The following is a 14,502-nucleotide window of genomic DNA, read 5'->3' as shown; positions in this document are numbered from 1 at the left end:
TCACCATACCCAACATCCCCTTCAGCAAAGTAACCATACCCAACATCCCCTTCAGCAAAGTAACCATACCCAACATCCCCTTCAGCAAAGTAACCATACACAACAACCCCTTCAGCAAAGTCACCATACCCAACATCCCCTTCAGCAAAGTAACCATACCCAACATCCCCTTCAGCAAAGTAACCATACTCAACATCCCCTTCAGCAAAGTAACCATACCCAACATCCCCTTCAGCAAAGTAACCATACCCAGTATCCCCTTCAGCAAAGTCACCATACCCAACATCCCCTTCAGCAAAGTAACCATACCCAACATCCCCTTCAGCAAAGTAACCATACCCAACATCCCCTTCAGCAAAGTAACCATACACAACAACCTCTTCAGCAAAGTCACCATACCCAACATCCCCTTCAGCAAAGTAACCATACCCAACATCCCCTTCAGCAAAGTAACCATACCCAACATCCCCTTCAGCAAAGTAACCATACCCAACAACCCCTTCAGCAAAGTAACCATACCCAACATCCCCTTCAGCAAAGTAACCATACCCAACATCCCCTTCAGCAAAGTAACCATACCCAACATCCCCTTCAGCAAGTAACCATACCCAACATCCCCTTCAGCAAAGTTGTTCTCTCCAAGATCGCATAGCAGTTCAGACGTCTTTTGTCCTCGTCTTGTCGTGTCCTGTATATATATATATATATTTACAACTTTTTTCATATACATTTTATTTTTATTTTCCATCAACTCATCTTCTAAACACTCTCCTGCAACCAGCCTCACCAATTTATATTTATAAAAAAGTATTATTTACCTCAGATCTGCAATCCTTCAGGAAGCTAGCCAGAAACTCCAGGAGGCTGGTCAGAAACTAGCCAGAAGCTAGCCAGGAGCTAGCCCAGAAGCTAATCCAGAAGCTAATCAGAAGCTAACCACGGTTTGTGGTCATCGGCTGTCCTTTAGCTCGAAAATCTATCGAAAATCTATCGCCAGTTTTGTACGGCGCAGCGCGGCTCGGAACGGAACATACCGGACCAATTTTTCTCTCCATGTCCCTGGATTTCAACTGCTCTCTGGACATTCATACCCGGATCTCACAGCTAGCTAGCTGCTATCCGTGTGACAGTCGGCTTTCGTCGATTCCGGAGCAAACATCGATTGTTCCGGTGCTAGCCAGCTCCGTCAATCACTCCTGAGTTCCATCATTCACTTCTGGGCTGCAGTCACCTATCCGGACCCGTTTCACTGCCTACGCGGAGCCCCACCGGGCCTTCACAACCGGACTGCCGACGTTATCTACCTGAATGAGATCCGGCTGGCTCCTCTGTCGCAACGTTACCTGAACGCCCATCTGCGGCCCGCTAACCGTTAGCTGTCTTACCGGCTGCTATCTGAATAGACAATCGGACAATTCATTTATTTTTATTATGTTTTCTTCTCGGGCCTCTATAACTATATCTATTGTTCTTATTTTTGTTGTTGTTGTGTGATTTGGATTAATCCCCTCTACCACACGGAACCCTACTAATCTACTGACCGAACGCAAGACGTGGCTAACAACAGACCTCCATCCTATGCTAGCTTGCTACCGGTTGGCCTGGCTAGCTGTCTAAATCGCCGTGACCCTAAACCAACCTCTCCACTCACTGGACCCTTTTGATCTCTCGACTAAGCATGCCTCTCCTTAATGTCAATATGTCTTGTCCATTGCTGTTCTGGTTAGTGTTTATTGGCTTATTTTACTGTAGAGCCTCAAGTCCTGCTCACTATACCTTATCCAACCTATTAGTTCCACCACCCACACATGCAATGACATCTCCTGGTTTCAATGATGTTTCTAGAGACAATATCTCTCTCTTCATCACTCAATACCTAGGTTTACCTCCACTGTATTCACATCCTACCTTACCTTTGTCTGTACATTATACCTTGATGCTATTTTATCGCCCCCAGAAACCTCCTTTTACTCTCTGTTCCAGACGTTCTAGACGACCAATTCTTATTGCTTTTAGTCGCACCCTTATTCTACTCCTCCTATGTTCCTCTGGCGATGTAGAGGTGAATCCAGGCCCTGCAGTGCCTAGCTCCACTCCTATTCCCCAGGCGCTCTCTTTTGACGACTTCTGTAACCGTAATAGCCTTGGTTTCATGCATGTTAACATTAGAAGCCTCCTCCCTAAGTTTGTTCTATTCACTGCTTTAGCACACTCTGCCAACCCGGATGTTCTAGCTGTGTCTGAATCCTGGCTTAGGAAGACCACCAAAAATTCAGACATTTTAATTCCAAACTACAACATTTTCAGACAAGATAGAACTGCCAAAGGGGGCGGTGTTGCAATCTACTGCAAAGATAGCCTGCAGAGTTCTGTCCTATTATCCAGGTCTGTACCCAAACAATTTGAACTTCTACTTTTAAAAATCCACCTCTCTAAAAACAAGTCTCTCACCGTTGCCGCCTGCTATAGACCACCCTCTGCCCCCAGCTGTGCTCTGGACACCATATGTGAACTGATTGCCCCCCATCTATCTTCAGAGCTCGTGCTGCTAGGCGACCTAAACTGGAACATGCTTAACACCCCAGCCATCCTACAATCTAAACTTGATGCCCTCAATCTCACACAAATTATCAATGAACCTACCAGGTACCTCCCCAAAGCCTTAAACATGGGCACCCTCATAGATATCATCCTAACCAACTTCCCCTCTAAATACACCTCTGCTGTCTTCAACCAAGATCTCAGCGATCACTGCCTCATTGCCTGCATCCGTAATGGGTCAGCGGTCAAACGACCTCCTCTCATCACTGTAAAACGCTCCCTGAAACACTTCAGCGAGCAGGCCTTTCTAATCGACCTGGCCGGGGTATCCTGGAAGGATATTGACCTCATCCCGTCAGTAGAGGATGCCTGGATATTTTTTAAAAATGCCTTCCTAACCATCTTAAATAAACATGCCCCATTCAAGAAATTTAGAACCAGGAACAGATATAGCCCTTGGTTCTCCCCAGACCTGACTGCCCTTAATCAACACAAAAATGTCCTATGGCGTTCTGCATTAGCATCGAACAGCCCCCGTGATATGCAGCTGTTCAGGGAAGCTAGAAACCATTATACACAGGCAGTTAGAAAAGCCAAGGCTAGCTTTTTCAAGCAGAAATTTGCTTCTTGCAACACTAACTCAAAAAAGTTCTGGGACACTGTAAAGTCCATGGAGAATAAGAACACCTCCTCCCAGCTGCCCACTGCACTGAAGATAGGAAACACTGTCACCACTGATAAATCCACCATAATTGAAAATTTCAATAAGCATTTTTTTACTGCTGGCCATGCTTTCCACCTGGCTACTCCTACCCCTGTCAACAGCACTGCACCCCCAACAGCAACTCGCCCAAGCCTTCCCCATTTCTCCTTCTCCCAAATCCATTCAGCTGATGTTCTGAAAGAGCTGCAAAATCTGGACCCCTACAAATCAGCCGGGCTAGACAATCTGGACCCTTTCTTTCTAAAATTATCTGCCGAAATTGTTGCCACCCCTATTACTAGCCTGTTCAACCTCTCTTTCGTGTCGTCTGAGATTCCCAAAGATTGGAAAGCAGCTGCGGTCATCCCCCTCTTCAAAGGGGGGACACTCTTGACCCAAACTGCTACAGACCTATATCTATCCTACCATGCCTTTCTAAGGTCTTCGAAAGCCAAGTCAACAAACAGATTACCGACCATTTTGAATCTCACCATACCTTCTCTGCTATGCAATCTGGTTTCAGAGCTGGTCATGGATGCACCTCAGCCACGCTCAAGGTCCTAAACGATATCTTAACCGCCATCGCTAAGAAACATTACTGTGCAGCCGTATTCATTGATCTGGCCAAGGCTTTCGACTCTGTCAATCACCACATCCTCATCGGCAGACTCAACAGCCTTGGTTTCTCAAATGATTGCCTCGCCTGGTTCACCAACTACTTCTCTGATAGAGTTCAGTGTGTCAAATCTGAGGGTCTGTTGTCCGGACCTCTGGCAGTCTCTATGGGGGTGCCACAGGGTTCGATTCTTGGACCGACTCTCTTCTCTGTATTCATCAATGAGGTCGCTCTTGCTGCTGGTGAGTCTCTGATCCACCTCTACGCAGACGACACCATTCTGTATACTTCCGGCCCTTCTTTGGACACTGTGTTAACAACCCTCCAGGCAAGCTTCAATGCCATACAACTCTCCTTCCGTGGCCTCCAATTGCTCTTAAATACAAGTAAAACTAAATGCATGCTCTTCAACCGATCGCTACCTGCACCTACCCGCCTGTCCAACATCACTACTCTGGACGGCTCTGACTTAGAATACGTGGACAACTACAAATACTTAGGTGTCTGGTTAGACTGTAAACTCTCCTTCCAGACCCATATCAAACATCTCCAATCCAAAATTAAATCTAGAATTGGCTTCCTATTTCGCAACAAAGCATCCTTCACTCATGCTGCCAAACATACCCTTGTAAAACTGACCATCCTACCAATCCTCGACTTTGGCGATGTAATTTACAAAATAGCCTCCAATACCCTACTCAACAAATTGGATGCAGTCTATCACAGTGCAATCCGTTTTGTCACCAAAGCCCCATATACTACCCACCATTGCAACCTGTACGCTCTCGTTGGCTGGCCCTCGCTTCATACTCGTCGCCAAACCCACTGGCTCCATGTCATCTACAAGACCCTGCTAGGTAAAGTCCCCCCTTATCTCAGCTCGCTGGTCACCATAGCATCTCCCACCTGTAGCACACGCTCCAGCAGGTATATCTCTCTAGTCACCCCCAAAACCAATTCTTTCTTTGGCCGTCTCTCTTTCCAGTTCTCTGCTGCCAATGACTGGAACGAACTACAAAAATCTCTGAAACTGGAAACACTTATCTCCCTCACTAGCTTTAAGCACCAACTGTCAGAGCAGCTCACAGATTACTGCACCTGTACATAGCCCACCTATAATTTAGCCCTATCAACTACCTCTTTCCCAACTGTATTTAATTTATTTATTTATTTTGCTCCTTTGCACCCCATTATTTTTTTATTTCTACTTTGCACATTCTTCCATTGCAAAACTACCATTCCAGTGTTTTACTTGCTATATTGTATTTACCTTGCCACCAAGGCCTTTTTTGCCTTTACCTCCCTTCTCACCTCATTTGCTCACATTGTATATAGACTTGTTTATACTTTATTATTGACTGTATGTTTGTTTTACTCCATGTGTAACTCTGTGTTGTTGTATCTGTCAAACTGCTTTGCTTTATCTTGGCCAGGTCGCAATTGTAAATGAGAACTTGTTCTCAACTTGCCTACCTGGTTAAATAAAGGTAAAATAAAAAAATAAATAAAAAAAGTAACCATACCCAGTATCCCCTTCAGCAAAGTAACCATACCCAACATCCCCTTCAGCAAAGTAACCATACCCAACATCCCCTTCAGCAAAGTAACCATACCCAACATCCCCTTCAGCAAAGTAACCATATCCAACATACCCTTCAGCAAAGTAACCATATCCAGCATCCCCTTCAGCAAAGTAACCATACCCAACAACCCCTTCAGCAAAGTAACCATACCCAACATCCCCTTCAGCAAAGTAACCATACCCAACATCCTCTTCAGCAAAGTAACCATACCCAACATCCCCTTCAGCAAAGTAACCATACCCAGCACTTGTAACAGTGTAACTTTAGTCTGTCCCTGAACCAGGGACCCTCTGCACACATCAACAACTGACACCCACGAAGCATCGCGCTACCCATCGCTCCACAAGAGCCGCGGCCCTTGCAGAGCAAGGGGAACAACTACTTCTAGGTCTCAGAGCGAGAGACGTCACCGACTGAAACACTATTAGCGCGCACCACCGCTAACTAGCTAGCCATTTCACATCGGCCACGCTCACCCCCCTTTTGACCTCCTCCTTTTCCGCAGCAATCAAATCAAATAAAATGTATTTATATAGCCCTTCGTACATCAGCTGATATCTCAAAGTGCTGCACAGAAACCCAGCCTAAAACCCCAAACAGCAAGCAATGCAGGTGTAGAAGCACAGTGGCTAGGAAAAACTCTCTAGAAAGGCCAAAACCTAGGAAGAAACCTAGAGAGGAACCAGGCTATGAGGGGTGGCCAGTCCTCTTCTGGCTGTGCCGGGTAGAGATTATAACAGAACATGGCCAAGATGTTCAAATGTTCATAAATGACCAGCGTGGTCAAATAAAAATAATCACAGGCAGAACAGTTGAAACTGGAGCAGCAGCACGTCCAGGTGGACTGGGGACAGCAAGGAGTCATCATGTCAGGTAGTCCTGAGGTATGGTCCTAGGGCTCAGGTCCTCCGAGAGAGAGAAAGAAAGAGAGAAGGAGAGAATTAGAGAGAGCATACTTAAATTCACAAAGGACACCGGATAGGTATAATAAACTGACCCTAGCCGCCCGACACAAACTACTGCTGCATAAACACTGGAGGCTGAGATAGGAGGGGTCAGGAGACACTGTGGCCCCACATCAATGTAACTGACACCCACGATGGATCGTTACCCATCTCTCCACAAAAGCCGCGGCCCTTGCAGAGCAAGGGGAACCACTACTTCAAGGTCTCAAAGCGAGTGACGTCACCGATTGAAACGCTATTAGCGCGCACCACCGCTAACTAGCTAGCCATTTCACATCGGTTACACACTCACCATTGAGATGAAAATGAAAAACTTTGAATTTTTTAGACATCTCTGTCGTTCTGGCTTTTGTTCACAAGCAATGCAAATATCAATGATTAAAATCCAGTGAAGATTATAAATTAGTTTCAGACAAATTTTCGGCTATTGATGATGAATTGTGTTCAGGGCAAGGCATGTTAGTTATGTGAAAGGGGAGATAGAGGACGGGTGTGATGTATTACGTAGACATATCTGTCAGTCAACATATTTCTTTAATAGGACAGAGAGGCACATGAAGAGAGGACAGTATTCTCTCTCTGTTGACTCTTTCTCATGTCATTTTTTAGGGTTTAGATGGACCCGTAGGGCCGAGTGGACAGCCCGGTGAACCTGTGAGTAACCACGTCACACACACACACACACACACACACACACACACACACACGTTCCTCCTCCCCACAGGCGGCTCAATGACCGCAGTATGCCCAGGCTGATTCACACTCCATCTTTATCCCAGCAGGTGAGGAGAAGGTCCAGTGGGGCTCTGCCTCTCTAAATGGATCACCCAGCAACAAAATAAATAGAGGACTGCATTAGACATGTTAGGAGGGCTATGTTAAGGCTCACGCTGAATGTGGATCTATGTGGATGTGGATCATGCTGTTGAGGCCGTCTGAGTCAGAATCGTGCGAAAATGTCATTTTCCGTGATTCTACATGTAAAAATCGGTTTGCAATCGGTTCGCAACTACAGTACACCCTGCAGGCAAACGCTATTGGTGTATCCGAGCCCTTAACTACAGAGACTCAGGGAAATAGAGGAGCTGGGGGTTTGGATGAGAGAAGGGAAGTGAGGGGGGAAGGGGGAGAGAGGGAGGGAGATAAATGTGAGAGAGGAATTCAGTGGGTGGTGAATGAGATAAGAGCGAGTTAGAGAGTGAGGGAAAGGGAGCGCGAGATGGTAGAGATGAAATCCTGGGCTGAATGATTATATTTCCATATCAATCACTTCAAGGGAGATCACAGATGTGGCTTTGGAACAGGTGGCTTGGCCGAGGTACAAAGAGCGATGCTGACAAAAACAACACACGCAGAGACACCCCCCAACCCGCTTCATCTCTCTTCACAGACACACACACTCACTCTCACACAAATACACACTTGCCCATATGCGCACAGGCTCATTAACTCGCTCTTCCTCAGACACTCACACACACATACACACACAGACACACACACTCAAACATACTTACAATATTTCTCAAATAATTCTCCCAATATTCTCCCAAATAAATGCTTCACAAAGTTCAAGTAACAAACACATCTCAACATCAACTGTTCAGAGGAGACCTCCATGGTTGAATTGCTGCAAATAAACCACTACTAAAGGACACCAATAATAAGAAGAGACTTGCTTGGGCCAAGAAACATGAGCAATGTTTCCTTTGGTCTGATGAGTCCAAATTTGAGATTTTTGGTTGCAACCTCTGTGTATTTGTGAGATGCAGAGTAGGTGAACAGATTCTCTCCGCATGTATGGTTCCCACCGTGAAGCATGGAGGAGGAGGTGTGGTGGTGTGGGAGTGCTTTGCTGGTGACACTGTTTGTGATTTATTTAGAATTCAAGGCACACAACCAACATGGCTACCACAGCATTCTGCAGTGACACTACATCCCATCTGGTTTGCGCTTAGTGGGACTATCATTTGTTTTTCAACAGGACAATGACCCAACACACCTTCAGGCTGTGTCACCTGCCTAAAGGACTACCGACCCGTAGCACTCACGTCTGTAGGCATGAAATGCTTTGAAAGGCTGGTCATGGCTCACATCAACACCATTATCCCAGAAACCCTAGACCCACTCCAATTTGCATACTGCACCAACAGATCCACAGATGATGCAGTCTCTATTGCACTCCACACTGCCCTTTCACACCTGGACAAAAGGAACACCTACGTGAGAATGCTATTCATTGACTACAGTTCTGCGTTCAACACCATAGTGCCCTCAATGTTCATCGCTAAGCTAAGGACCCTGGGAGTAAACACCTCCCTCTGCAAATGGATCCTGGACTTCCTGACGGGCCGCCCCCAGGTGGTAAGTGTATGTAACAACACATCCGCCGCGCTGATCCTCAACACGCTGATCCTCAAACCTCAACATGCTCAGTCCCCTCCTGTGCCCCCTGTTCATTCATTACTGCACGTCCAGTCACGACTCCAACACCATCATTAAGTTTGCTGATGACACAACAGTGGTAGGCCTGATCATTGTCGATGAGACAACCTATAGGGAGGAGGTCAGAGACCTGACCATGTGGTGCAAGGACAACAACCTCTCCCTCAAAGTAATAAGACCAAGGAGATTATTGTGGACTCAGGAAAAGGAGGATCGAGCATGCCCCCATTCTCATCAATGGGGCTGTAGTGGAGCAGGTTGAGAGCTTCAAGTTCCTTCGCGTCCAATTTCCCAACAAACTAACATGGGCCAAGCACACCAAGACAGTCGTGAAGAGGGCATGACAAAACCTATTCCCTCTCAGGAGACTGAAAAGATTTGGCATGGGTCCTCAGATCCTCAAAATGTTTTACAAGCTGCACCATCGAGAGCATCCTGACGGGTTGCATCACTGCCTGGTATGGCAACTTCTCGGCCTCTGACCGCAAGACACTACAGAGGGTAATGCGTACGGCCTAGTACATCACTGGGGCCAAGCTTCCCGCCTTCCAGGACTTCTATACCAGGCGATATCAGAGGAAGGCCCTATGAATTGTCGAAGACTCCAGCCACCCTAGTCATAGACTGTTCTCTCTGCTACCGCACGACAAGCGGTACCGGAGCGCCAAGTCTAGGTCCAAGAGGCTTCTAAACAGCTTCTACCCCCAAGCCATAAGACTCCTGAACAGCTAATCAAATGGCTACCCCCCCCCCCCCCCCCCCCTATTCTATGCTGCTGCTACTCTCTGTTATTATTCTATGCTGCTGCTACTCTCTGTTATTATCTATGCACTTTAATAACTCTGCCTATTACCTCAGTTACCTCGACACCGGTGCCCCCCGCACATTGACTCTGTACCGGTACCCCCTGTATATAGCCCCGCTATTGTTATTTACTGCTGCTCTTTAATTACTTGTTATTCTTATCTCTTACTTAAACATTTTTATTTTTTTTCTTAAAACTGCATTTTTGGTAATTAAGGGCTTGAAAGTAAGCATTTCACTGTAAGGTCGACAGTACACCTGTTGTATTTGGCGCATGTGACAAATACAATTTTATTTTATTTGATAAAGGCTATTTGACGAAGAAGGAGATTGATGGAGTGCTTCATCAGATGACCTGGCCTCCACAATTTATTTATTTATTGGATTTTATTTAACCTCTATTTAACTAGGCAAGTCAGTTAATTGAGAACAAATTCTTATTTACAATGATGGATGACCAAAAGGCAAAATTCCTGCTGTGGGGATGGGGGCTGGGATTAAAAATAAATAAATAATATATAAATATAGGACAAAACACATATCACGACATGAGAGACAACACAACACTGACAACAACATGGTAGCAACACAACATGGTAGCAGTCACCTGACCTCAACCTAATTGAGATGGTTTGGGTGAAGTGAAGGAAAAGTGAGTGAAGGAAAAGCAGCCAAGAAGTGCTTAGAATATTTGGGAACTCCTTCAAGACGGTTGGAAAAGCATTCCAGGTGAAGCTGGTTGAGAGAATACCAAGAGTGTGTAAAGCTGTCATCAAGGCAAAGGGTGGCTACTTTGAAGAATCTCAAATATCAAACTTATTTTTATTTGTTTAACACTTTTTTGGTTACTACATGATTCCATCTGTGCTATTTCATAGTGTTGATGTCTTCACTATTATTCTACAATGTAGAATATAGTAAAAACAATGAAAACCCCTTGAATGTGTAGGTGTGTCCAAGCTTTTGACTGGTACTGTATACTGTACCTGTATTTGTCATAATTTGAGGATGTATATAAATATACATTAGCTTACATGAACCTGATACAGTATTGATCAGTGTGCTGTGTTTGACTCTAGGGTGCCAGAGGACTTGTCGGACCCAGAGGGTCACCTGGGCCACCTGGGCAGCCAGTAAGTCAACATCCAACCTTCAACTTAATGCTGTTCAATGGGCAATTTACCAACCTTCAAACCAGTCTGATATTAATAGATAACATTGAATACAGTTAAATCTGATTAGCTGTCTTTCTCTTTCAGGGTATTACGGGTGTGGATGGAGTTCAAGGGTCAAAGGGCAACCTGGTCAGTATTTTAAACTTAACTTTGGACTCAAAATGATAACAGTTGATCCATGATGACTATAATGGGCGAATAAAAGCTTTCTAAAGATGGTGTTTAGAAACACAATCAGACCTGTGGAATGTGAGTGACTTTCATTCATTAAAGTAAACACAGCTAAAAAAGCATTGACCACAGTGGAGTAGCAGTCCCATGACCCTGTTTAGGATTCCTAGCATGTGGGGCTCTGACCATGTGAAGAGAAAGTGTGTGTGACGCTTCTTGTTGTTTTGTCTCAGGGGCCACCTGGAGAGACAGGGCCCAGCGGTCAACAAGGAAATCCTGGATTACAGGTAACCCACAACATCACACAATGTCAACACACAACAACATGTTGTCAAAAACATCATCCATAAAAAAACACAGTCTCAACACTTTCTTTGTCTTTCCCTTATGTCTCTCTCTCTCTCTCTCTCTCTCGCTCTCTCTCTGTCTCTCTCTCTCGCTCTCTCGCTCTCTCGCTCTCTCTCTCTCTCTCTCTCTCTCTCTCTCTCTCTCTCTCTCTCTCTCCCTCACTCTCTCCCTCACACACACATGCACACACACACACATTAATCTGATTAATGCTTTGTTCTGGTCCAGGGCCTTCCTGGTTCTCAGGGTCCCATCGGCCTGCCAGGAGAGAAGGTAGGCACTGTGCATCTCTCTTCCTATCAGATTTAAAGACCTGATATTGTGACCGCTATCAGCTCCGCCCCCAGGGGAGGCTGGCCTTGAACGTTGTGACCCAGTACCAGCCACTCCTGACTCCCATTCAGATTACAGAGGACACATGACAGGAAATGAATATCCAGGAAACACACACTGGAACACACACACAGGCAGGCAGGGAGTCAGTGCTGTGCTATCACACACCACAGCCTCCTGACACTATAGCAGGGCTACTCAACTACTATTTCCTATAGCAGGGCTACTCAACTACTATTTCCTATAGCAGGGCTACTCAACTACTATTTCCTAGGTGGTAAAGGTCTGGATGGATATTGTCTTCATCGGCGTGGTAACAAACCTTGTGAGTCGTGACCCACATGACCCCAGACTGTTCACTCTCCTCTTGTTGGCAGAAAGAACATTTAGCAGTTCTTAGCTAAATTTCCCTACAATCCTTCTACACATTTTGTCAGAGAAAATTGTTTTAAATCAGTTTTAAGCTCATTTCCTTCAATTTTGTGTCAACAAAATCATCGAGTCAACAAAATCAATGGGGGCACCTATGGGCATATAATCTGTCCATGATAACTACAAGATTTAGATAGCGGGTTAGCCTAACATACCTACCTAGCTAACATGGGCTAGTTGATCAACTGTACATAACTGACATGTTAGAAATAGCTCTCTAATGTCTGTCAGTGAATGACATAACAAGAGGACAACTTCCCATATACTACCACATGTAAAAAATGCACCTTGTGCATTCTACTGTTACAACTCTCAACCACATTAATAAATTGAAAGCCTAAGGTTGAGTATGGCTGCACTAGAGGCTAATCAAAGTCTAAAACACATATACCCTGTATCACATTGTTGTAGTCTGGTTGTTACCCTTCAGATTGATTTGTATATACAGTAAGTTTCACCACTCATGATCTGTCTCTGTCCCCCACAGGGTCCCCAGGGGTACGGTGGGCTGCAGGGACTCTCTGGTATCGATGGCCCTACTGTAAGTACATCCATCTGATTCTTCCTCAGCAGCACCGATAGCGCTGACCTTACCAGGGTGCAATACAGAACAGAAGGCATTAGGAAAGTTCTCCAACGCAGCATTTCAATTAGCTCTGTCGAATGAAGGGCCTGTTTACAAAAGGGCTTAGCTAAACGTCCATCCACATGGCTTTACGTAACAGGAAACAGGGCTTATGTTTCGTGTGTACTGTCGTGTTCTGCAGACACAGCACCCTCCAAGTCCCCCTATACGTTGTGCTGTATTCCCTTTGCTTTGCACTGTCCATCAAGCTCCATTGATTGGTTCTAAAAACAGACTTGGAGATCTGTGGAGAGTTATAATAGTAAGGTACCGCCGGCTGGTACAATGCTGTACTACTTGTTATAAACATATGTGAGCCTTTATGATGTCTCATAATAAGACTTCTAATATGCTATGTCTGTTCAATGTGTGCAGGGCCATCCAGGAAGAGAAGGCCCTCCAGGAGAGAAGGGGCTCAATGTGAGTTACAGTACAGCCCGTTAGACCTGCCTGGCTCATCATACCACTGTGCTGTCATATAAACGGCCATATTATCCAATCACGTTCACTCATCACAATTCTCACCTCACATTCGTTTAATGCATTGCCATCGGACACTCCCTTCCACTCCAATCATGTTTGTCCACGTTAGCTCACTGTCATCATCATCATCATCATCATTGTACGCTCACTCCCGTTGACTCATCCTTTTCAACATTGTATTTTCACAATGTCATCGTCATTGCGCAGTCACATCAATCCAACACAATTAGCCCAACACAATTGCTCACTAGCATCTGTATAATGGGTAGTGCTTTTCAGACAGATGAATCCTGATGTTGTTTTGTCGTACAGGGTTTGCCTGGAACCCAAGGGCCTGTTGGTTATCCAGGGACTCGCGGTGTCAAGGTGAGTCAGATGCTATGTAATGGTCGCGGTTGAAATGTCCTCAAAGGTACAATGGTGAGAGAGATAGCCATTCCCTCAGACATTTCAATCTCTCTACCTGTGATGGACATGTTGTAGAGTGTGTGTGTGAGTGTGTGATTGACAGTTGACAGGTTCAGAGAGAGCAGGTGTATTCTCCGAAGGAGATCTAATGACAGTAGGAATAACGTTTGATGGACAGTAGAAATTACAATGTTGGATAAGAGAGGAAGGTGTTTATGTGTGTGGGGGGTGGGATTGTGGGTATGGGTGTTTTGTGTGTGTGAGCGTGTGGGTGTGTGTGTGTGTGTGTGTGTGTACTTGTGTATATGCGTGTGTGTGAATTTAGCGTATGCACATGGAATTCAAATTGTATCTTGCGAGGATAGGTTGGGGTGTTGCATCATGGCTGCTTGCTCATTCAAAGTAATATTCACACCACCAGTATTCCACCTCTAGGTCACTGTTGTTAAGGCGCAAGCTGACCTCGTCTGCAATCGTTAATAGATGGTCAATAACTGGTCAATAGGAGGGCAGTGACAGGTTAAGAGCAAATCAATAGTCATTCATAAGTCATTCTCCATTGTCAAATCACGGTGTTTCTTACAATAGTTGTGGCAGTAAAATACAATAAAAACATGGTTTAGTGACAGCCCAAGCATGCTGTTGATAGTACTTTTATTTACTTCTGAATACAGTACTGTAGTACAGTATCGTCTTGAATGGTGATTATCAGTGATATTGTGGCCTGTTCTGATTCTATTTGTATTTGAATGTCTGTTTCACAGGGAGCTGATGGAGTGAGAGGTCTGAAGGGGAGTAAAGGAGAAAAGGTGAGAAAAGAGTCATTTTCACAGTAATTGTGCTGTAAAACTAGAAGAATAGACGTGATTACTC

The 14,502-nt window shown here is 45.1% G+C and overlaps 1 protein-coding gene across 3 annotated transcripts in view; it reads left to right on the top strand.

Moving 5' to 3' along the window:
• The window catches only part of LOC110538970 (collagen, type V, alpha 3a), an 89,588-nt gene that overhangs the window by 45,527 nt on the left and 29,559 nt on the right, over positions 1 to 14,502 (top strand). For all 3 annotated transcript variants that reach the window (XM_036938398.1, XM_036938396.1, XM_036938397.1), the window contains 9 exons: positions 7,018 to 7,062; positions 10,734 to 10,787; positions 10,914 to 10,958; positions 11,234 to 11,287; positions 11,577 to 11,621; positions 12,601 to 12,654; positions 13,114 to 13,158; positions 13,534 to 13,587; positions 14,394 to 14,438. In XM_036938398.1, the coding sequence (XP_036794293.1) occupies positions 7,018 to 7,062; positions 10,734 to 10,787; positions 10,914 to 10,958; positions 11,234 to 11,287; positions 11,577 to 11,621; positions 12,601 to 12,654; positions 13,114 to 13,158; positions 13,534 to 13,587; positions 14,394 to 14,438 (441 nt within the window). The remainder of the gene's footprint in view (positions 1 to 7,017; positions 7,063 to 10,733; positions 10,788 to 10,913; positions 10,959 to 11,233; positions 11,288 to 11,576; positions 11,622 to 12,600; positions 12,655 to 13,113; positions 13,159 to 13,533; positions 13,588 to 14,393; positions 14,439 to 14,502) is intronic.

Source organism: Oncorhynchus mykiss, chromosome 12 (assembly GCF_013265735.2).
Source record: "Oncorhynchus mykiss isolate Arlee chromosome 12, USDA_OmykA_1.1, whole genome shotgun sequence".
In the NCBI taxonomy this organism is placed as follows: domain Eukaryota; kingdom Metazoa; phylum Chordata; class Actinopteri; order Salmoniformes; family Salmonidae; genus Oncorhynchus; species Oncorhynchus mykiss.
This window is presented reverse-complemented; position numbering and strand designations above follow the sequence as displayed.